This window comes from Vanellus vanellus (genome assembly GCF_965231255.1).
Source record: "Vanellus vanellus genome assembly, chromosome: 8".
Lineage (NCBI taxonomy): Eukaryota > Metazoa > Chordata > Aves > Charadriiformes > Charadriidae > Vanellus > Vanellus vanellus.
In genome coordinates, this window is record NC_138913.1 from 8,091,065 (window position 1) to 8,113,505 (window position 22,441).

The 22,441-nt window shown below is 35.8% G+C and overlaps 1 protein-coding gene across 1 annotated transcript in view; it reads left to right on the top strand.

The window, feature by feature from the left end:
- NAALADL2 (N-acetylated alpha-linked acidic dipeptidase like 2) overlaps positions 1–22,441 on the top strand; it is a gene marked incomplete at both ends in the record, with an annotated part of 383,945 nt that overhangs the window by 235,492 nt on the left and 126,012 nt on the right. The window contains one exon of the mRNA XM_082486918.1: positions 16,440–16,583. Coding sequence (XP_082343044.1) covers positions 16,440–16,583 — 144 coding nt within the window. The remainder of the gene's footprint in view (positions 1–16,439; positions 16,584–22,441) is intronic.

The window sequence follows — 22,441 nt, forward strand, 5'->3', positions numbered from 1 at the left end:
GCCGTGGATCTTTGAAACCTTGAAGTCCATCTTCAGACACAGGGGTAGTTGTTTGAGATATCACAGGAGAATAAATTTTAACAGTAAGCCATTGAAAGGGAGAATGTTTATTATCACCACCCACATTTATGAAGTTTTTAAGATACCACTATTGCAAATATCTGTAACATGAAATAAGGAATGTTGTGCTTGGTACTGACCTGCAGCATGAACAGCTCCTCTTCTTGTTACGGTTTTTGCAGATAGTTTGATTAATGTTTCTTCCCATGGACTTGCGTGGTTATTAAGAAAAGGACAGTCTTGTCCGTTGCAGTTTCAGCTTGTGAAAACAGTTTGCTTGCTGCAAGCTCTTTGCTAGTACTTATAGGAAAGTAGTGGCGAATCTGGAGGATCTTCCATAGTGTATTATTATATTCTCTTCAAGTACCGTTCTTTTTGTAACAACAAAAAAAGAGGAGAGTTGCCTTTTGTTCAGTGGTTTAGTTGAGGTGCAACTTCTATGAACAGAATTTGCATAGGCATTTCTCTCAGTCTGTATATATTCTATATGCTTCTAGGTATCATTTAATATTCATTAAACTTCAGGGTAACAGTCAGAGTGAAACTAGATATTTATTGATTACTTCTCCTCCACTGCTCTTTTGGGATTCTTCTAACCTATGTTCTTTGTTGTAAAAATAGAAAAAAAAGAATGGATTTCCTGATTTGCCTATGAGCTGCGCAAGCTCTCCGCATTTAACGCTATGGAAAGGAACAAAGGACAGTTCAATGCTGCAGTCTCCTTGCAGTAAGAAATGAGCTAGGAAGAGTGTTTTCTTTGAGGGAGCTGTAGAGAGCCTTGGCTTTTTACTTCTTTTGAAAGGGGAAAGGACTGAAAATGAGTAAGAATAACTTGTATGTGTTAATTCTAAACAATGCGTTGAGCCTGCCTAGGAGAATGGGAAGAATATATTGAACTTCTCTGCTTATATTTTGCTTCTGGAAAGTAGTGTTTCAACAAAATACTACGTCTATATGCAGAAAATTTTAGAACACAAGGAAAGCTAAATTAAAGCGTTTTGAAATCCTTTAAAGAAAAGATAATGGGGCTTTCATGTTATATTTAATCAGGTGAACAAATGTATCTGCTAACTTAAATTTTTCAGTATCTGATATCAATATCGGCTTTTGGGGGCGGAGATATTGTTGTGCCTAGTCCACTATATGACTGCTGTGGTATTGCATACTGATTACTTGGAAGGCAGGAATAAAAGGATAATATAATTATACATTGAGATTCTGAGGGGAAAATGAGCCCCTAAAAGCTGCTTTAGGGTAATACAGTTACACTAATGCCTTTCAAAATCAAAGCAACTGAGATTGATAACTTTCAGGTTCACTGATATAATAGTTTCACTTTGCATCAAAGCAGGTAAAATACTTAATTTTAAAATATCCAAGAGAGAATTGAAAATATTTTAACTAATAAAGAATTTTTACATTTTTTTTTTAAGATCACCGACTTTAATGTTTAAAAAAAAAAAAAAAACCACAAAAAATATTGACAGCTAATTTTAAAAAGTTCACTGTGGAGCAGGGGAGAATATCTAATGATAGTTGTATGTGGGTTATCAAGTTAAATCTCTTGGAGGTATGAGGGGCCATTAGAAGAATACAATTTGTACCTTCTCTTAGATAATGAGACAGATATATATTTTTCAACATTGTAGTTTTGTTCTGTAAAGTGTTTTTCACAAAATTTTCTTTTTGTCTTTCCAAGTTGTTTTATTCTGTTAGGGTATTTTGTCTTTTTCCAATCATTCTCTTTATAAGAATCTGAGATCACCAAACTTCACTAACAGGTTACTGCCAGTGAATACATATGTTTGAATGCGAATATAAACTAGACAAAAATATTTGGGGGGGGGGGGGGGGGAACAAACAAGAAAAAACCCCAAAGAACAAGAAAGTAGTGACTGCATAATAACTTGGGGGAAGGGGGGGAGTTTATTTCAAAACAAACAAAAAAGTGTTTTTCTACAGAGCAAGGATACAATGCAGTAATTTACAGATGTGGAAATATAAGCTATAACTGGAAGTAGCATGGTATGGGAGATTTGGGTGCACATTGTTTTATACCTGGGAAGGCTCCTTTGAATGCAGTAGGAAATTTATTTTACAGAGAAATGTAATATTCATCAATAAGGAGCTACTGTAACTCGGGGAAGTCAAACATCAAGTTATCTCTGGCATTTGAAATAAATTTCAAAACATTGGATGATTGAAAGGGAGACTTTCCATTTAAATTAGTTTTATGTAATCATTCAGATTAATAATATTCTTATTTTCTGCAGAGTTTTAATAGCTGTATTTGGCAATACTCTCCATTGTATTTGTGGAACTGTTGTTCTTAAGTATTTACTTTGAAAAATGATCCTGAATAGCATTTTTCAAAAATATGTGTAGCAGTTTATGTTTATCACTGAGTTACAATTTAAGAAATGACCTTAAATATAATATTCTGAAATGATGCTGCTACTCTACCCTTCTTTAACAAGAAATTATTTTTTAAAGTATTGCCTGATTTTCTTTTTTGTTTCAAATTTATTTACTTCTGATCTTAACCTAACTCGAATTGTCCTTGAATTTCAGGCGGTTTAACCTAAACATTAACTAGCTCCTCAACTCTGTTATTTCAACAAAGTGATTTTGCATATTGATCTCGGGTAACAGAAGCACAGTTGTGTACGTTACCTCAGTGAGGATGCAAAACCTTCTTATAAGGAGCGGTTCAGGAATCATTTAGGGCCAAGGACTCTATTCGGCGTTTTGAATTAGTATTCTCATACAATGTGCTCTTATGCACAAAATAAAATCCAGTTCTCATGGGTGTTTGTAATAGCCTTCTGAAGCTGAATACAGCAGTTACAGTAGTCAGCATGAACATAATAAAACATTTCAAATACATAAGCAAGTTATTAAGTAAATTAAATACCAGTTTATATCTCTGAGGAGCACCGCAAATAGATTATAGTTTATTTGTCTCTGTTCTGTAATCCAAGAAATGAGCCAATATGTGTTACAAGGATTTCCACAGATTCAGAATTCTAGTATATTCAGAGCATAGCTCTTTCTCCAGTCTGTACTATAAACAGGATAAATTAAGGATCTTAAGAACATCTGTATCTTCATTCTAGAAAACTGTTATTTGAGCTTGACTTACCAGAATATTTTTTTTTCTTCAGTAATTGTAATTAAATTATTACTGGTAAATGACCAAATATATCTACTTTATCTAACGTTGCAGGTGAGAAATTAATAAATTAAAAATGAACTCAGAACTTGGAACACTTTCATTGCAAGCTGGCTTTTTAAAAACACTGATTCTTCTTCTTTCAAGCCCTTTAGAACAATATGCAACCAGATAGAGGTGGTGTTTTTTTTTAACTGCTCATATGGCTTTCATACATATAGTCAGAATTTAACCTGAAAATGAGAATCACAGCATTTCCAATGTCATGCTCCACTAAAACAAAGGTAAATGGTATTATTATACTTTGAATTAATAGACATCCATTATTAGTAGATTTATCTTCTTTTAGAAATTTTTTGACATAAGATTGTACTGCTAAAATTAACACTGCAACTTTCTTATTATTTTGATGTTACAATTAACCCTGCTAAAACAGAAGATATGTATTTATTTTGTATCATTTTCAGATAGAAAGTTAGAGGCTTTCTTGGTTTTAACTTTTTTTCTTGAATTATCCTGTAATGCCTAAAAATAGTTGCAACAATGTTGTAGCACATCAGGGATGCTTATTATAGCGCAATAGGAGATATTATCTGGCACTAATATTTAACAATTAATTGTCTCCAGCACTAGTTTGTATCTGACTCCCTGGCTATTTCAAATTCCCAAAACACTATGTTTTTAGATACAGAGGTGTTTTTTTTTTAAATCCAACTACTCTTTATGTGTGGGGTCTAAGTCGTGAGTTAGAAATTGTATTGGTACATCAGATGGTTAGAATAAGTGCTTTTAACTGCAATGCTTTACATCATAGAATGGTTTGGGTTGGAAGGGGCTTTAAGATCATCTAGTTCCAACCCCCTGCCATGGTCTAGTGGAAGATGTCCCTGCCCAAGTTGCCCAAAGCCCCATCCAACCTGGCTTTGAACACCTCCACGGATGGGGCATCCACAACTTGTGCCAGTGTCTCACCACTGTGATAGTAAAGAATTTCTTCCTACCCTCTTTCAGTTTAAAGCCATTACCCCTCATCCTATCACTACACTGCCTGATAAGAGTCCCTCCCCGTATTTCCTGTAGGCCCCCTTTAGGTACTGGAAGGCTGCTATAAGGTCTCCCCGGAGCCTTCTCTTCTCCAGGCTGAACAACCCCAACTCTCTCAGACTGTCTTCATAGGAGAGGTGCTCCAGCCCTCTGATCTCCTTTGTGGCTCTCCTCTGGACTCGCTCCAGCAGGTCCATGTCTTTCTTGGGGAGACACTTGATTCAGACAGCTTTGTCCCTGATAGTTTAAGGATTAATAGTCCAGAGTTACACCATTGTCAGTGTATCCCCATCTCTACCTATTCCATTTGCTGTGTATGGAGTTAGGGTCTGCTGTCACTGATTAACAAGAATTCCAAATCACTACTTACTTGCTGTATCTCAAATTCATGCCCCCATTTGAGGTTTCAGGGTTACTGTTCTGCATTCAGCTCAGCACACCAGATCACTGTGCTGTGATGCCTTTCAGAGGGAAGTCAATAAACTGGAGGAATGGACTGCCAGAAATCTCATTAAGTTCAGCAAAGGGAAAGACAACTTCCTGCTCGGGGGATGAATAAGCCCACACACCAGTAACCATTGGGGGATGACTGGCTGGAACACAGCTTGGCAGAAAAGAACCTGCAGGTCCTCCTAGACAACAAGTCGAAGGAGAGCCAGCAACATGCCCTGGCAGCAAAGATGGCCAACAGCATCCTGGGCTGCATTAGAAATAGCGTTATCAGTGAGTAAAGGGAGGTGATTATCCTCCTCCACTCAGCACTGGTGAAACACCTGGAGTACTGGGTCCGATTCTGGGCTCCCCCATACAGAAAAGATGTGGCCATTGTGGAGCGGGTGCAGCAAAGGGCCATGTAGGTGACTAAGGGATTGGAGCATTTGACATATGAGGAGAGGTTAAGAGATGTGGGGTTGTTTGTTCTTGAGTAGAGAAGACTTGCAGGGATCTTATCAATGTGTGTAAATACTTGATGGGAGTGTGGAAGAAGATGGAGCCAGTTTCTTCTCAAGTGGTATTCAGGGAATGGAGGAGGGGCTGCAGGTACAAACTGCAATACAGGGGATTCCCCTTAAGCGTAAAGAAAGCTACTTTATGGTGAGGGTGGTCAAGCACTGGAAGAAATTGCCCAGAGAGGTCTTGGCATGTGCTTGGAGATGCTCAAAACCCAACTGGACAATGTCCTGGGCAACCTGCTTTGAGCAGGTTGAGTCTGCTTTGAGTTGGCAGCTTGTCCTTCAGTGATCTCCATATGTCTCTTCCAAGCTCAACTATTCTGTAGTTCTGACATTGTCTGGACTGCTCTGTTTGTTTAGGGGCCATGAGCAGCCTTCATATAATATCTGGACAATGCCCTCTGTTTATGTTTCAGTCTTCTCTGGTAATTTTATATGAGGCTATAGTCTTTTCCAAGAGGGATTATTTTCATAAGTTTTGCAGATGGTGGTATATTTGCAGTTCAGAGATCCAGTATGGTAACTTGCTAATTTCTCTGAGGAGAAGCTTAACAGCTGGTAGTCAAAAGAGAAAGTAAGGGATTGTTTAGTGGTTGGTTGGTTGGTTGGGGTTTTTTACAAGTGAAATGCTAATATCTACAGTTATGAAGGAAGATCTTCGGAAATGTTTTGCTGATGAGAAGACAAATGTGGCAAGGGGGAGCTACAGAGCTTTGCAGAATGAGAAGAGAAAGCAGTTTAGGCCATCCTGATTTGACATTCATTAACCTAGTATACAGACAAAAAGGAGAAAAAAACCTCAAAAACAGTTGTGTACGTAAATACCAGAATGCAAAATCCATTACCTTGTTAGTTTAAATCAGAGTATTCATACAGAAAAGAAGTAAATATCTCATAAACCTTCCAGAAATGTTCCAAAATGTCAACTCAACAGTAATCGTCATTGAGGTCTGAGTCAACAGAGCACATGTAAACCAGCATTTTTTACATATGAACAGACAGTGAAGACATACTGTTGGTTTGCTACAACCCTTATGGAAAGAAACCAAAAATACATGCAGAAGTCATATTCAATGTATGTACTGTGATTCAGTATTTAAAATAGCCCTTGGGCTGACAAAGGGATTCTTGTTTCTTTTGATTCCGATTATCTAGTTGTCTGTATGTAAGCATTTGTCCATTAGGATCTGAACTGTAATTAACGTCTCATTTCTGATCAGTCTTTACTCAACTATTGCATTATTATGATAGATTTACCAGTTAGTTATTTTATAAACCAGACACTAACACAGTAACAATTGTTTTTTTCTATGTGAGTGTTGTATTATCAGGCTTTGATTTTTCAAATTTAAGGTGAGGTGGTGCTCCCTTACAAATCAAAATACAAACTTTTTTTAAAAAAAGTAGGAACCCTAGAGAAAATGGAAACTATAATTTAAAAGAAAAAAAAAACCCCAATGCTGTAAGTAGCTTTTGAATTGATGTGCATATTTAAGTGTCGTTGTGTGCCAAGGAACAGTCACTTTGTCTCTTAGAGGACAACAGTATCCTCTGGAATTGTGGTTTGACAATAGAAGGCTTTGGGAGGAACTGGAGGAATTCCTGCCACGCCATCTACCTCCTTGTCCCAGCTTACCCCCTACTCTGCTGATTTATCTGTGAAGAGCACTGCTGTGATATGGGTTGGGGAACTGATCTAGCTTTAAAGAATTTCAGGAGAGTTTGCTGATATGTTTTATAATGTGACCACTGAAACAATTGTCCTGGTACAATTAGTGGCACTGTACTATGGGAGGAGGAAAAAATAACAAGCTGTGGGAAAAGGGGGAGACTTCAAACCCTTGGATGACCCAATATGTCATCAAACAGAAGCAAAAATGTGACTTTCCGTGATTTCAAACAAATATGAAAGAATAAATCAGCCATCTACATTATTGTAAGAAAAGCATAGTGTACCACAGATAGCATATGCAATTTTATTTCATGTTGTCCACCTAATATATACAGACAGCACGTGATTCTGAGTCATTGCAGTGTTCACTACAAGCTATAAACAAAATAATTGGTATCCTAAACCTGTCACTTTCAGTGTTTTCTTAGAGATTTTCTATTTCCATTCCATTCCTTGTAGAGTATTATAGGGCTTTTATTATTTTTAATAACAATAAATCTCATTATTGTGTGTAAACAGGACTCCACGCTTGTTCATAACCAGAACAATGATGGTATGTGTAACCTGATGTATATTCTGGCTGCTGCACACATATTTCACCTAAAGCAAGACAGTTATTTTGCTATTTGTAGTCTTGATCATCACTGAAGAGAAGGAAATCTGTATCAGTGTCTCATTTTTGTTTGTTGTTTGTTTCGTCTATAGTGGCCATTACCAGTGTAGAAAACCAAGGTTTATTTCATGAGGGAACAAGCTATAAGACCAACCCATTAACTCTTGAATGTGCCAGAAGTTGCTTATTTCTTGAAGTGGTTAACAGGAAACATAATTCATACAGGAGGTGCTTTGTGCCTTACCTGCTAGTGTGACTGTTGAGCGGGATACCGATGCTTGGTGGCTACGTGCAACCTCTTTGCAGGAGGGAGAGAAGTCTTTGGTTCTGCTGGGCAAACATAAAGCTGACCAATACCAGTTATTCCCTATTCTCATCCTTGCGTCTTCTTCAAAAGCATGGGAGAGATAATAACCAGCCAATTATTATAACTAGACATTAACTAGAGAAAAGCTGCTTGCCCACTCAGAATAAAAGAGCTGCTGCATTGTTAGCATTGCTGTTTTTCTCAATGTGGGCTGCTACCAGACAGGAAAAGGGAACCAGTATCAGAAACTACGTAAGGTCTGCCTGGAATACGGCACCGCAGATTGGAAAAAGAAGTTATAAAAATCTGAGTATTAAAACTGTCTTTTTTAAAAGAAATGTCATTTCCTTACTTTTGAGGTAAAAAGCATTATGGAAGCAAATGTAAAGAGCTTATGTTCAAGACTAAATGTGTGTCTGTGAACTATTTTATAAAATAGCACGAAATGGGTTTCGTGTCACTTACATGTACCTTACTCTTACATAATTTGATGTTCTCAAAATTCTTGCTTTCAAAAAATATTTAATATTTAAGTTCAAACTTGCAGAAGCAGAATGTGGGATCCGATGACGTTTTTGGTGTCATTTCAACAGAGCAGGCCAAATTCATCTGTAGCACAACCACAGTCAAGGCAGTAAACTTGAACTAGGGCTGTACTTGACCCAGGGTGTATGGGCAGATGGGATGGACCCACATAGCTCTCAGACACAGACCAAAGTATATTTTTTCAATAAAGGTGGTAAGAAATTCTGTAATGTGTTTGGCACTTGAATTCAAAATGTTCTATAGTATTTCAGTTTTAAAAGACACCTCTGTCAAGCTTAGTACATCAGTTTGATTTGTGTTCCCTCATGCACACACACATACATACAGGCTTCCCTCTAGATTCCAGTTCAAAAACATTGTATAATTAATAGTCTGGGAAATATATTTTCTGGGAGCAACAAATAGGTACATTTCAAACATAGACTTGCATAGGATTCATGAAGTAGTTTTACTCTCAGAGAATGTTTTAAAAAAAAAAAGTCCAAGTATATGTCTGATACTTAATATTTTGGATTATGCAGTAATTCTGAACATCAGAGCGATCACTCTGAGCAGTTTTTCTGAATTCCATTTGATTAATACCTCTACATATTTTAGGAAAATACAAAATATCAGTTAACAATAAATTTGGTTTAGAATTATTTGTCACATTATGTTTGAATCTCTAATTTGGTGTAAAGATTTAAAGTTTAAGCAAGAATTGTGTTATTTATTTTTGCAGTCCTTAATGGTACTTATTATCCAATTTAAGACTCAGATAACGTGGTTGCAGTGCTTTGTGGTCAGTTTTTTATGTGGCTAATGGTTTTGAGTGTTTCCAATGTTTTTCACGCTGATGATTTCCCTACACACACCCTTATGGTGTGAAGTACTGATGTTCTTAAATGTAATGAAGGAAGAAGATGCTAAGCAGATGTTTTAATCCTTAAATAGGATCCAAAATTAAATACTAAAGATTTGAAGATGCTAGGTTAAATTCAGCATGCATGCAAAGAATAAACTGTGCAGAAACTGAAATTTCTGAGTAGTAGATTTTTTTAAATAAGCTTATTTTGAAAGTATTGAGGGCTATTTATTTTTTGTCTAGTAACCCGTACAACTTCTGTCAACCCTTTTGAATATCAGCCAATACTGTCTAAAGGATGGATAGTAGTTTGTATGTCAGATGGCCCAAAATGCTGTCAGTGGAGAGTTTCTTTCAGTTCAGTAATGAGAGAAGCATTTACTAACACTGGAAGAACTGAGAATTACCTCGTCCTTTCTCCCCTGTTACATTCCATTGTTACTAGGACATAAGAATATGTTTTAGTGATTTGTAATATGTGAAAGAATTGCTCTTTCCTTTTTATGACTTAGTGGTTACACAATTGTAGGATATGTAAAAAAGAAAAATTTTACTTCCGTGGCAATTGGTGTAGAAGTGGTATTTTTTGCTCTATTTTGGCCACTTCTATGTAATGTTATTGATTAGCCACTATGACAAGCTATGTGGAAAGGGGGATTCAAAATGGTGAGAGTATTGTGAAGAGGTTTTTAGGTTGGTTTTTTTTTTATTCTTGACATTTTAATAAATATTTTTAGAAGGGAACGGGAATTAATGAAATGTTTTTGCGTCTGTGCATCAAAGCAGTTTTGCTTTTACAAAATAAATGTGTTGCTACGTTCTATTTATCTTAAAAAAAAAAGACTGACAGTCTTTTTAAAGTACATTAAGTAGGCAGTAAGACGAGTGATTTGCACTAAGACAGGAGAGTGACTTTTTTTTTCTCTTTCATATTGGTTAAGCGCGTTTCATTGAGAGGGAGGGAAATAGATAACAGCAGGTTCTAGTGGTATATTTTCTTCTCATATCAGCTTTGGAATTTCAGTTTTTTAAGGACAACTGAAGTATGTTTAAATAGCCTTGGGTAATATATACCCAGATTTCATCCACTGCATTGATAAAATATTATGTAAGCAGAATACAGGAAATATATTTTGTGAAGCAAAACAGTATCTCTGCAGTGTTATGCATTTTTGTATGTATCAATGAATGTATGGTCTTGTTAACTCTTGGGTGTTTATCACAGGTGATGTGATATCTTTGTTTTTCTTCTAAACTCTTTTTGTCAACTCTTGATGCCATAAGAATGTTGATTTTTTTTTTTTTTTAAGTGTTTTTAGAGAAGTCTCTTTATCCATCACCAATGGGAAGAGAAATTTGAAAATGTTTTTGCAGCTATTTTTGGAGTACTGTCAGTAACTTGTTTTCGTTATCGGTGATCCTCGGTGCCTTTAAGCTCTGTATTTTCTGTAAATGCACATAAATCTTCTATAGGCACGGCTGTCTTTCTCATCCATATCTCAAATCAATACATAGTTCTAAGCATCCCTTGTCCATTTGTGAATCAAGTATCCTGAAATGCAAGCTGCTACAATGCTGTTGTAATTGGCAGAACAGTTCATCATCTTATGCTTCATTGCCTGTAAAGCTGCTTTGAAAGCCATGAGTTGGGGCTGCTGTTAAAATCCCTGGTTGCAGAATTTCAAAGTTCTTTTTTTACAAAAGAGAAGCAAATGTTTTTCTCTTCCTCCATATTACTACCAGTGGCTAGTGAAGCAAAGTACTTCAAAACTGACATATGTTCCACACTGTAATTCTAGTGGATAATTCACAGAGAACTGAATAAAGACATAGCAGGCAACTGCTTGCTACCACTTCTACTCCATCAGCATCTGCTCCAGGTTCTGCTCTTCTCTTGAGTAACATTTTTCTATATCAGTTTTGTTTTTTTTTTTCATATCCTTGCTGATATTTTTAGCTTATACCTCTCAAGATACTCTCTAAGTCTGAAGCTGTGGTCTTCTCTTTTCCGTTAATAATATCCATTCTGACTCCAATTTTAAGCAACAGAGGGTGATAAGCACCATTTTCTTTGCTTTAGAGAGATGGAGGAAGAGCTCTTAATTTGACGTCATATGCAGAAAAACATTTATCTGACTTTCAAAGTCCAAACACTGAGCAGATGTGGGAATTTCCCAGGATTTCCTGTTCATAAGTGCTTGGAGAATAGCATCAGTTTTTCTAGATCAACATTCTCACTGTATCCACTTACAGCAAGAAGTGACAGTCAGAATCAGTTTATTTTTCTTCCTATGTTCAAAGAGAACATTTAGGAAGAAAAAAAATATGTCAGTGACTTTGTGAGGTGTAGCAGATGGGTACATTTTATATCAGAGGTTAGGTGGGATCTACATTCTAAGAATCTGCTTGAACCAAATTCTGCAATTTCATGAGTATGACTATACTTGTACTAATAGGGCCATTGAAAAGTATATAGGAAAAGGTGTTACTTTGTGGAACTATCCATTGAAAGAGCAATGTGCAAAACCAGCAGCAACAAAAAAAAACTCAAATCTAGATGTATAATGCACCAATGTGACAGTGCAAGCCTTGTCTAGCAGTAATAATTGATAGTGTGAAGGCTTAATTGAAGGCTGCTTTCTGAGTTGGAAGAGTCATGTCTGTCTGAAAAATGCTGCTCATGGATAGTATTGTAAGCAGCTGTAGCTGAAGATGTAACAAAATAGCTGCTGCATAGCAGAATTATTCTGATTAACAGTAGTGATGTGGGTTTAGTACCTAGAGCCACCCATCAACTGGTGGAGTCTCCCTGTAGTGGGTCCCTTTCAGTCTGGATATGTGGTTAGATGTAAGTCAGAAAAACTACGGATAGACTGATTTTGTGGGAAACTATAAAGAAATCATTGTGACTAGCTTTGTTAGAACCATTGGAGGCCTAACAGCTGTTGAACGTATCAGTAACATTGGTGGGGAAGGTGTATGCAAGTTCGAAGAGCAAATAATATCAATGTCTATAATGTATCGGTTTATACATCTTTGTTTTTCCATGGTTAATACAAGATTGAGTGTTGACAAAGAGCAGTGAAGAAGATAAGTTGGGAATGTGTAAATGGAAGAATACATCTTTCACAGAAATGTGTAAGCTGTTCACTTTAGGCAATTGAACGACAGAACCATCTTATTTGACCAAACGTACTTTAGTTTGTCTTTCATGGTCTAATTTACTCTCATTGTGTGCTGTGAAGTCCTGGTTGGAGTGCCTATGCTCAACATAAATCTGTCAAATTTCTATTAAGCTTAAGGTGAAAAATTAATGAGCCATTCACTTCAGATATTTCAAAACTAATACTGCTCTATTATTAATGCAGCAGAAAGTCAAAGATGTGGGTATGTACAATTATGGTTCAGTGTTCAGTCAGACTCTACTTTTTTCCATATTTTGGTGGGAATATAATTAAAACAGTGTTTCAGGTCATAGAAGGAATTATTTTAATGAATTTTACCAGTAAACTTTTTAGACAGTTTTATTTATTAACTTTTTGTTTTATCAGATCTGAAATTTCAAATAAAAATGAACAGAAATTTGATTCTTATAGTGCAAATCTTTTAGAGAAAAATAAATAAAACCCTAACTCCATAATACTGAAGAAGCTGTGGGTAAAGCAATATTCTTTTGGCTGGACAAGTATGAGATTGTGACTAACTCTCTTCAGTTTCTTGTGCTCCGATTTTTCAGCCTTGAAAAAAGTCATTGAAACGATGCTAAAATTGTACTTTAACCCAGAATTGAGTGGCATATGATACCCAAGTATTTCTGTTCAATTCTCCCAGTAAAAACTTTTCAGAAGTCTCAGAATGTGTTGCCAGTACCAGTAAGTTAAGTGACAGAACACTGTAAAACACTAGGTTACAAGTGTGTATCCCAGACTGAGCAGTATGGAAACTGATGCTCAAGGTTTGTGCTTGCCTTGAAGAAACCCCATCACTGCAGAAGTAGCAATGTAGTCCTCACTTTCTGTGCAGAAACTTTCTAAAGATTGCCTCTTTTTGTGCTCCTAAAATTAACTTAATAATTGATTAACATATTTTTCTTCTTGCATTCCAGTATGTTCTCTAGAGTCTTTCTTAAATTAATAGCGATTTTAGGCCTGGCACTGTTAAATTGTAGGACTTGCATAGAGGAAGGAATTCTGTTTCTTGGAAGATTTTCATGCTCTAAAACTGAATTTCATTACAAGAAAAATCTCAAATTTAAATAATTCTCGAAGCATTTGTTGTGCTCACAGATCCTGAAAGCACTGTGTGCTCCAAGGAGTTTGGCATTCAGCAGGAAAAGAGCAAGCAAAAATCACAAAGCTTTTTCGATACGTTGGTTTCTTTATGAAGTTGCACTGCACTATTTTGCAATTGATACAGCACCAAGGCCATGAGTATTTAAAAACTGAATGATTGTACTTTGGCTAGTAGCCCGGGAAATTGCCAGATTTTTCGTTGTGCACTGTGTTTTACTGGGGAGATTTTTCTTCAGTTTTCACTGTTGAATCCTAATCACAATGCAGATAGCTTTCCTCAGTCTCCTAAACAACGTACTCTCATAGCAACTAATAACTGGATGACAGAAGGAAAGGAACTCTTTTTTTTTTTTTTTTTTCCTTAAAGCATTTTTTTAATATTAATTCCAATACTGCCTTTTTTTTTTTTAACTAGTTCAGGAAGTTCAGTTACTAGTGAATCGTATAGAAATTAGGCCTGGAAAAGATGTCAAGAGGTCATCTAATCTATCACCTTCCCTCAGGGAGGGGATCAACCACATCTACGTCATTCCTGACAAATGTTTGTTTAATGTTTTCTTTATAAAATATTTCAGTTGTAGAGATTCTACCACCTGCCTAGGCAAGTCTTTATGAATTCCGCCTATTAGAAAGTTTTTCTTCCAGCTAACTTAAATCTCCCTTTCTGTATTTTAAATATTTTGGGGTTTTTGTTTTGTTTTGTTTTGTTGCTTTTTTTTTTTAAATCACATACTTCAAACTCCATCTTATATTGTGAAATGATTCATTTTTAAACATGGGAGGTTTTCTCATGTGAGTTGTTCTTGAAAGTGTATCGTTCACAGTGTATTCAGGTGTGAAGCTCCAGTGGTGGGTAAATGGAGAAAGAAGAGATGCTTTTCATCTGCATTGTTTGAGCTTCATTGGTCCTGTAATACAGTCTGCAGATTGACGAACAATAGACAGAAAATAATGTCTCAGTTACACATCTCTGATGGAGATTTTAGGATTCTTTTTGATTCCAGAAACAGACTCTCAAAGCTTGAGCAAACTGATTTTTCCATCGATTTACTCAAGTGTAATAACTTTGAGGGATTTTTCAACCCTGCCCAACTTCAGCAAGACAAAACTTTTTCTAAATTATCATGTTTTGAACCATTTTCATCTTTCCACTTAAAAATTTGTCTGCTTCTTTCAAAGTGATCACTGATAACATTTCCACTGTGTATTAAAGCTGAACAAGACAATTTTTTTCCATAATTAAGCATTATGGCTTTGGACAATTTTTGCATTATGATTAAAGACATATTGTAAGAAGTTTCAGGAGCTTCTAGCACAAAAATTTAAAAGAGGAGGATGCTTCTGGATTTTTTTACATTGTGGTTCAGTAACAATGCTCCTGTTATTAATTTTATTGAAACTTATTAGAATGGGTGCTGCTGATTTCAGCTGGCTTCTTCACTTTGTGGTTGTAGTAACCCAGAATGTAAAGGATGTTGTTCTGGTTGTAAAGAACTCCATGTCAACAGAAAATATGGTATTTGTTTCATAGAGGTCTGTGAGAGAGGCCTTGTATTCTGAATCTCTAGTTTGAAGTTTGGAAATGATTCAGTACGGGCAGGTATATAGAAAGGCTTTTAGAGTTTTGCAGGTGGTTGTAGAGCTGTTTTCTGCACCGTGCTATGAACCTCCTCTCCTTTTCCACGGTGAGCTTTTCGCCCGCAAGAATATTCTTGCTTTCCATGAGAGGAGATGATGCTTTTATTAGGCCAGCTGAAATAGTTAGCAAAACAGATGAGCATCTTGTCCTGAAGTGCTTCAGAGCATTTCCATGTGCAGAGTTTGCCTTGTTTTTCCGCTTCTGTCAGTTGGTCTCCCAAAATATCTCATCTCATCAGAAACCTTCCCATGCTTAAATGTTGGGCAGTCACGTGTATGGAAACTTTTTTTTTTTTTTTTTTTTTTTTTTTTCAGTTAAAGAGAGATTTTTAAATATGCTGATACTTTAGAATCTGCTGATACTGTGAGGTTTGCGCTGTGGCTTCTGAAGATCTTAAAGCTGTAAATGAAGTATCCCAATGCTTTCTGATCTGTACCGTCTTCCACTTGACATATCTGTCTGTTTAGTAGGCACTTATTTCAGACCTCCTTCAGCTGACCCTTCAGCCCTCCATCGCAGAAACACCCCTGCATTTATAAAATAAATTATAGTCACCTTAGCTGCATTGAACCTACTCTCAGTCCATGAGATGATCAGATTGTATTCTTTAAAAGAGGAAGGTGTATAAAATTTTCAGGTTTTTTGGTATACGCAAGGAAGCGCGTCTCATCAAGTTGCCAGTATATCATCAGCGTGCAGCCTCTGGTGTGTTTCTTGTTGAAGTTCTCACAAAAGTTTGTTTGTGTGATAACTCACCCCTTTAACAGTTTTAGTGCTAAGTAGCACAACTTCTCTAGAACTTACACATTTTGGCATCCCTACCAAAACAAACAGCCTTATGAGTGGTAGCATCGTTCAGTGCAGACAGATACTTATGTGTGATTTCGGGCTGTTTAAATGTCTGCTCTTCCCTGTAAGGCTCTGTTCAGTTCCTCCTTGAATTTGAAAGTTATTGCTGATCAGTAATTCTATTTTTGACTGATGCCTTTAACTAGATACCAGTTTGGTTTGTTGTGTTTAAGTCACACACAATGTAATATCTGCTTGGACTCTGACAGTTTCTTTCTTGTGGAACTGTGCCCCAAATACTTTACTATGCACACGTAATTTTGTGGCATATGTTCATGAAGGGATTTTTTTTTTTTTTTCCCCGATAAGGTAAGTACAAAGTAATGACTGCTTATCTAAATCAGTTATTTTAAGCTCTATGGTAGATAGTTTGCTTATCTTGTTTTGTTGATGCAGAAAATAAATCTTCTAATTTTACTAAATTGCTTTTCTCTTTCTGTCATTTAAGATGGAAGCTACAGGCAAAATCGGCTGAACCTCACAACACTGTTAGTACAACCAATTTCTGCAGTGCTCGCCAAAAAACTTGTTTCCTTACCTGAGGACACTGTCCAAAAAGATAGATGCATACACCTCCAAATGCCAGCTACAGGTAATGCTTTTTAAATCTTCCTTTAACTATGAAATGTTCTTCAAGGACTCCAAATTCATTTTCTACAACTGTATATAACTAAGAGACGTAACTGATTATGAGTATGATTTGCTTAGCAGCTTTCTAGAAGAGACTATGAACAATCTAAAAATTATGCTCCCAAAATCTGATAGTTTTTTTTTGGTTAAAAAAAAAAAGTCTCTTAGTATAAGGCATTAAGCTCTAATTCTTAATATTGACTTAAAAACCCCTCTATCTAGATACCAGCACTAGGGAGATTTTGTTAGTGCTGCAGTAAGGTTTGTTAGGCCTTGTTGTACTACTAAGAATATGATTTTAACATTAAGGCACCAGTAGCAGTATTAAATTATTCTGTCTTTTTTCTGCATCTGGCATAATAATACTATAATTCTAAGCAGTGAAATGTCTTTCTGTGTTCCTTAACTTGTATCTGCTATAGAATAAACAATGTATTGTTTTCTGAACCTTCAGGCACCTTGGCCTCTATGTTTCACCAGGAAAACAGTCATCATGACAAGAACAAAATACCTTGAGTAGAGCTAGATATAATGAAAGAATGCATTCAGAGTGTCTCTTCAGAGATAATGCTGTTAGCAAAATCGTACAGATTAAAGGTTGAACAAACTTATTGATGATGTGGGGAAAAAAGTGAGAATAGAGTCTTCTAGCAACAGTGCTGCACAGTGTTTCAACGAAGGAAGGAACACCTTCCAGATAACGTTCCAGATTTAAACTTTAATTCTCTCTTGATTTTTGTTTTGTACTAGTCTATCTTTCAGCGGAAAAAAAAATGCAGAAAAAATGGTTTATTTTATTATAATGCCTGTTTAAATTAATTGATTTGAAGCAGTGGTCTTGGAAGGAGGAGGCAAATTAAGTTAACCACTGTATTCCATGCTAAATACAGTGATGAGAACAGTAAAAGCAAAAGGGCAACCATTGTGCTATTGCACATGTGCTGTATCATTTGTTTATTGCTCTTGGAAAGTTATTGTGGAATACGAATATAATACAACAAGTCATTAAAAAAAGGTTGATTAATTTTATGACTTGCATTAGCATTTGTAGATATACATACTAAAAAGAAATGTAGAAAGACCTCATGCTTCATGGCTTAAGCTGTTGTGGTTAGGCAGGACTATTGCTGTTAATCAATGGCAGATGTTTTAAAGATGAATTGATCATCCCCACAACCGGTAGACAAAGACTATATAAAAAGGAAAAAGTCATTTTGGAAGGAACAAGTACTTAAGCATTCCAGGTAGGATGCATGGAGCTTGGTACCATTGTAGGAATTTTCAACAGCTGAAGCGCCTAAAGGAAAGCATGAATTTGGGCTGGCAAATGACACTCATTTTAGAAAGATAAAAGGCTGCACTATGTCTGTTTATCAAAAAGCTTTGTGTGGAGGTTGCAGGACAAAATCACCTAAAGGGTAGCTTATCCTACTTTTTCTGTGGCAGGTGTGGCATGTCTGTTTTATTTCCCTGAGAAGGCAGGAATTCTGTGTGGTGGAAAATTTCTGGAAAGAAAGAATATTCCAAGCTAGCAGTCTAGTAAGAGCCAATCCATGTCCGGCTTATTCTGGGTGAAAACAACAGCTTGTGTTTGATTTCATGTAAAGCTTCTGAACCACAGTAATCCGTGTGGGATTTTTTAAAAAAAATTCTTAACTTATTGAGCAAGTAGGGTCTATAATAAGAAGCCTTGCATAATTCTATAATGCATTATGATTTATTTTGCCTTGAAATAATGGTGAAACTGTAGACGTGCTGGAGCATATGGTGTGGTGAAGTGTTCAGTAGCAGCCTTCGTGGAAGAGATAAAAGACTAGTCTCATGATAAGAAATCTTGTATAACTATTTAATAATAATAATATCTAGAGAAAAAATGCTGAACGGAGCAATGCATATGAGAACAGTGAAGGCTGAAATTGCAGTCTTCCTGTTGATTTGAAGAAGCTTAAGAGAGAGATTTCACTTATGACGTAGAACTCATCACTTATCTGTCAAAAGAGGTGAATGAGCAATTCAGATGATTGGTTGGCTTAAAATTTGTTAGAATAAAATGATCATCATTCTCTCATCAGTATGTTTCAACAAGCTGAACAGCAGATTCATCAGTAATGATTAAACATTTATATATAGTTTTCTCACATTGCCTCTTTTTTTCCCTTAGCCTTGCAGTTTTCAAGAGACCTAATGTGACAGAGGGAATGGGAGGATATGGAGAGAAACATCTGAGATATATCAAATGCTTAGAATCTACAAAGCAAATAGTGAGAATTGAAGTTAGTTATTAATTTTGTGATAGTTGAAGTTAGTAATTAGATTTGCTTTTTGTTTAGTATTGTGCGTTGTTGTTAATCCTTATTAATATGAAATTCTGCGCTCCCGTGAACTTTTTCAAAAAAATGGGCAATTAGGAGTAATTTAAGAGTGAAGTTTTATAGAGGAGCTGTATACTTCTGAAGCTTTTTTTTTTTACATAATATTACTAGGATATTTGCTAGAACATTGTGAAGATTGCTGTAAAACTAAAGCACTCCTATAAACATAAATGAAGGAGGTATTGCTGTGTTGCAGTAAACTTTCTTTGTTCTTTGTTATCTGCCAGTTGGTAGATTTCAGTCAGGTGCAAATCATCCCTTTTCAATGAATCTACTGAGTATTTAAAATAATTCTATCTAGTGGAATTTAGATTACAAAGTGTTTTTCACCACTAGTGACCATATACTTTGGTGTTAAATGGAAGTCTGGTAGCCTGGAAGTCTCATAGTTAAAAACACTAGAGATACATGTCTGATTTTTCTCTTCGGCTCTAAGTGTGAATTTTCACACTCATGTATTCACATCTGAGAAGACAGAAGATGAGAAAGTTCTAGGATTTCACTAGTGATCAGTCTCCAGCTGTGTGTGGCAGAAGGGTAGACCTGAGGATTTCACAGATCAACTTGCATGGTTACATAGCTTTCATTGTCATATGGTACATAAGGAAAACGGTTCCATAGTTTTTGGAGGATCAATGGAACCCTGACTTGTAAATAGGGCGATCAAAGGGATATTGTCTGAAAGGTTCCCAACGGAGAGCCTGTCTGGAACTTAGGAAAAATCAGATATGGTATATGAGGAAATGGTTTCTCATGGCTGAGTAGTTGTTTAAATTTATAGGAAACAATAAATAAAATAAAAATTGTTTTTAACAGTGAAGAGACAGAGATAGTTGCCAACAGAGACAGATCTGTGCTGGGAAGTGTTAAAGTTATTCATAATGGCTATTAATTAAGGTCTCTTTCCCTCCTTCCTCTTCAGCCACGGGATATTGTGCATGCTAAAAATTTACATTAGTCAAAAATTTGCATGAGTTTAAAAATTCTCAGAGGGAAAAAAACAATCAAAAGAGCTTAAACACACACACAGACACCCCCTTCACCCCCACCCCTCTCCGGCTAAGTAACTTTTGAGTCACTGGAGGGCACAATGATGTCTTAGGAAAGAATCACTATACACTCATCCTATTCTTACGTGTTTCTCCACATATATGTTGTTGGTCGCTCTTGGAGGCAAGGGCTAGATGGCCAGTTGGTCTGACCTAGTGTGCCTGAGCACTCTAACTCAAATTGCAGGAAGCATAATGCAAGCGTTCATGTATTGATCTTACTTAAAGGCTTGTAAGTTTCTTTAGTCTACTGATGTTTAAATCCAGTCCTATTTCTGTGTTTGTCTGGATCAACCAAGATCACTGAGGGTGTATTATTTCAGAAAATATCAGTAGACATAACATACACAGAAGAAGATACCATTTCTTATGAGCTCTTAATGGCTTTTGCTGTAAAGTAGGTGTAGTTATTTATATTTTAACTTATAAAATAGTAAAACCAAAGCATGTGTAGTTCAAGTAACTTCAATGATATCAAACATTCTGTGAATAATAGAGCCAGGTATAGAAAGACTCCTGGCATTCTGCTATAGCCAGTAAAATGAGTCAGATCAAATTGCTTTTTAGGTACAATTATTTGATCATTTGTAACTTTTTTTAGCCTACAGGATACAGTCATTGATCAATACTGAATCATCTTAACAACAAAACTTCATTGTAGGCTGCAAACAAATCCACATCCTCCACTAAAAAAGTTGAGAGTGGAACAGATAACCAGAAGTGATTGTTACTGAAAAGCTTTGTAGCATAATATAAAGAAGAATTTTTGTGAGACTTTGAACATCTATTTTACACAGTTCCAAATGCCAAATGGCCATTATACTGAGTTTTATAGTCAAGTTTGACCCTGTGAAATTTGAATTATTAATTATACAAAAGGAATAATTGGAAGAGTCCTTTAGTTTCCATATTATACAGTCATCGTCCAAGACAAATAAAGTTCTCTGCCAAGTGCTGCACTAGTGCAAATCAAACCTGTCTTTTTTTCAGTCGGAGGAAGGGCATGAAAAGATAAAGGATATATATATCCTCCTATTAGGCTGCAGCCTTGTAATGTTGTTATATGTTTCTCATTCATAGCTTGCTACCTGTCAGGGAAAAGAAAGAGTACCATATTTAATAAACTCTGGCTGTACCAGATACACCGTGATATCAATTAGAAAACAATCCCATAATTTCTAGGTATTTTCACTAGGCTAAACATAAATCCAAGCAAACAAATAGAGAAAGATGCCAGCGTGTTATGTAGCAGTGCATGTTACTGTATCTACCAAATTTTAATTAGTTGTACATAACAGTAGAAATATCATATGTTCTGCAGATATTGCCTACTGGCATTTCAAAGAAGTACATGTGAAATAGGCAAATCAGATGTACTACAGACATACTGTATTGAAACTTACAAACATACTAATACTCTTGGATTTTCTTTCTATGATTGCTTTAAATTCTGTTCTCTTTTTAAATAGCAGTTCATTAAAAGAATTAAGCATAAACAGTGTGAAGCATTTTTTTGTATAGGTTCTCTCTACTCTTACCTGAAGCCCAAAGAGTTTTTCTATCAGAATTGTAACTGATCAAGATATGTTTTCAGATTTCTTCTCTGTGCCATTATTTTTCTGTGTGATGCTTTAGGTTTGATTGGTGCAAAGCAGGTAAAGAATCTCTCAAAACATTGTGAGGTTGTGAAATTCAACTATACAATATGACATTCTCAAAATTCATATCTTTGATACTGAATGTGACACATTTATTCTGTATTGCATTAAGCTATCCCAGTTTAGAGCCTCCTTAAAGGACTGTATTCTAGACATCACTTATTTTCAAAAGCCTGAATAGATTTATTGTTGGATTCCATATTGTAGGTCAAAAAATATGATCAAATAGCAAAAGGTTTATTCGTTAAGCTCTTCGGACCAAGATTGGACTTGAGGACTCGGGACATATGAATAGCCATTTAAAAAGGAGAATATATATTTTTAGTGGGCAACATAATTGGTTAATCAGATAAAAATCTAGTAGGGAAAAAAATAGGGAAACTAGATTTCAAAAAGACTGAATCTAGATGGTGTATTGCTTATATAAAAAAACAGTAAAGGCTTTTTGTTACAGGGACATCTGTCTAGGAGTTTTGACGTACTCCTGCACTAATAAGGTTATAATTCAACAGTACTGTACATTGTCATAGATTCAGTATTGACTTTTGTGTATGCAATTTGATAGTGTTGCACAAGATTTTTTTTTCAGAGGTAGTATATAAATTAAGTACATGCTATTTTATAAGTTCATTTGCTTTTTGTAAGTATATAAGTTATGTTGCATATAGTATTTTTGGTATGTAAGTTATATTGCTACATAAATGCTTATGATGTTTACATTCTTCATTCTGTTTGAATTTA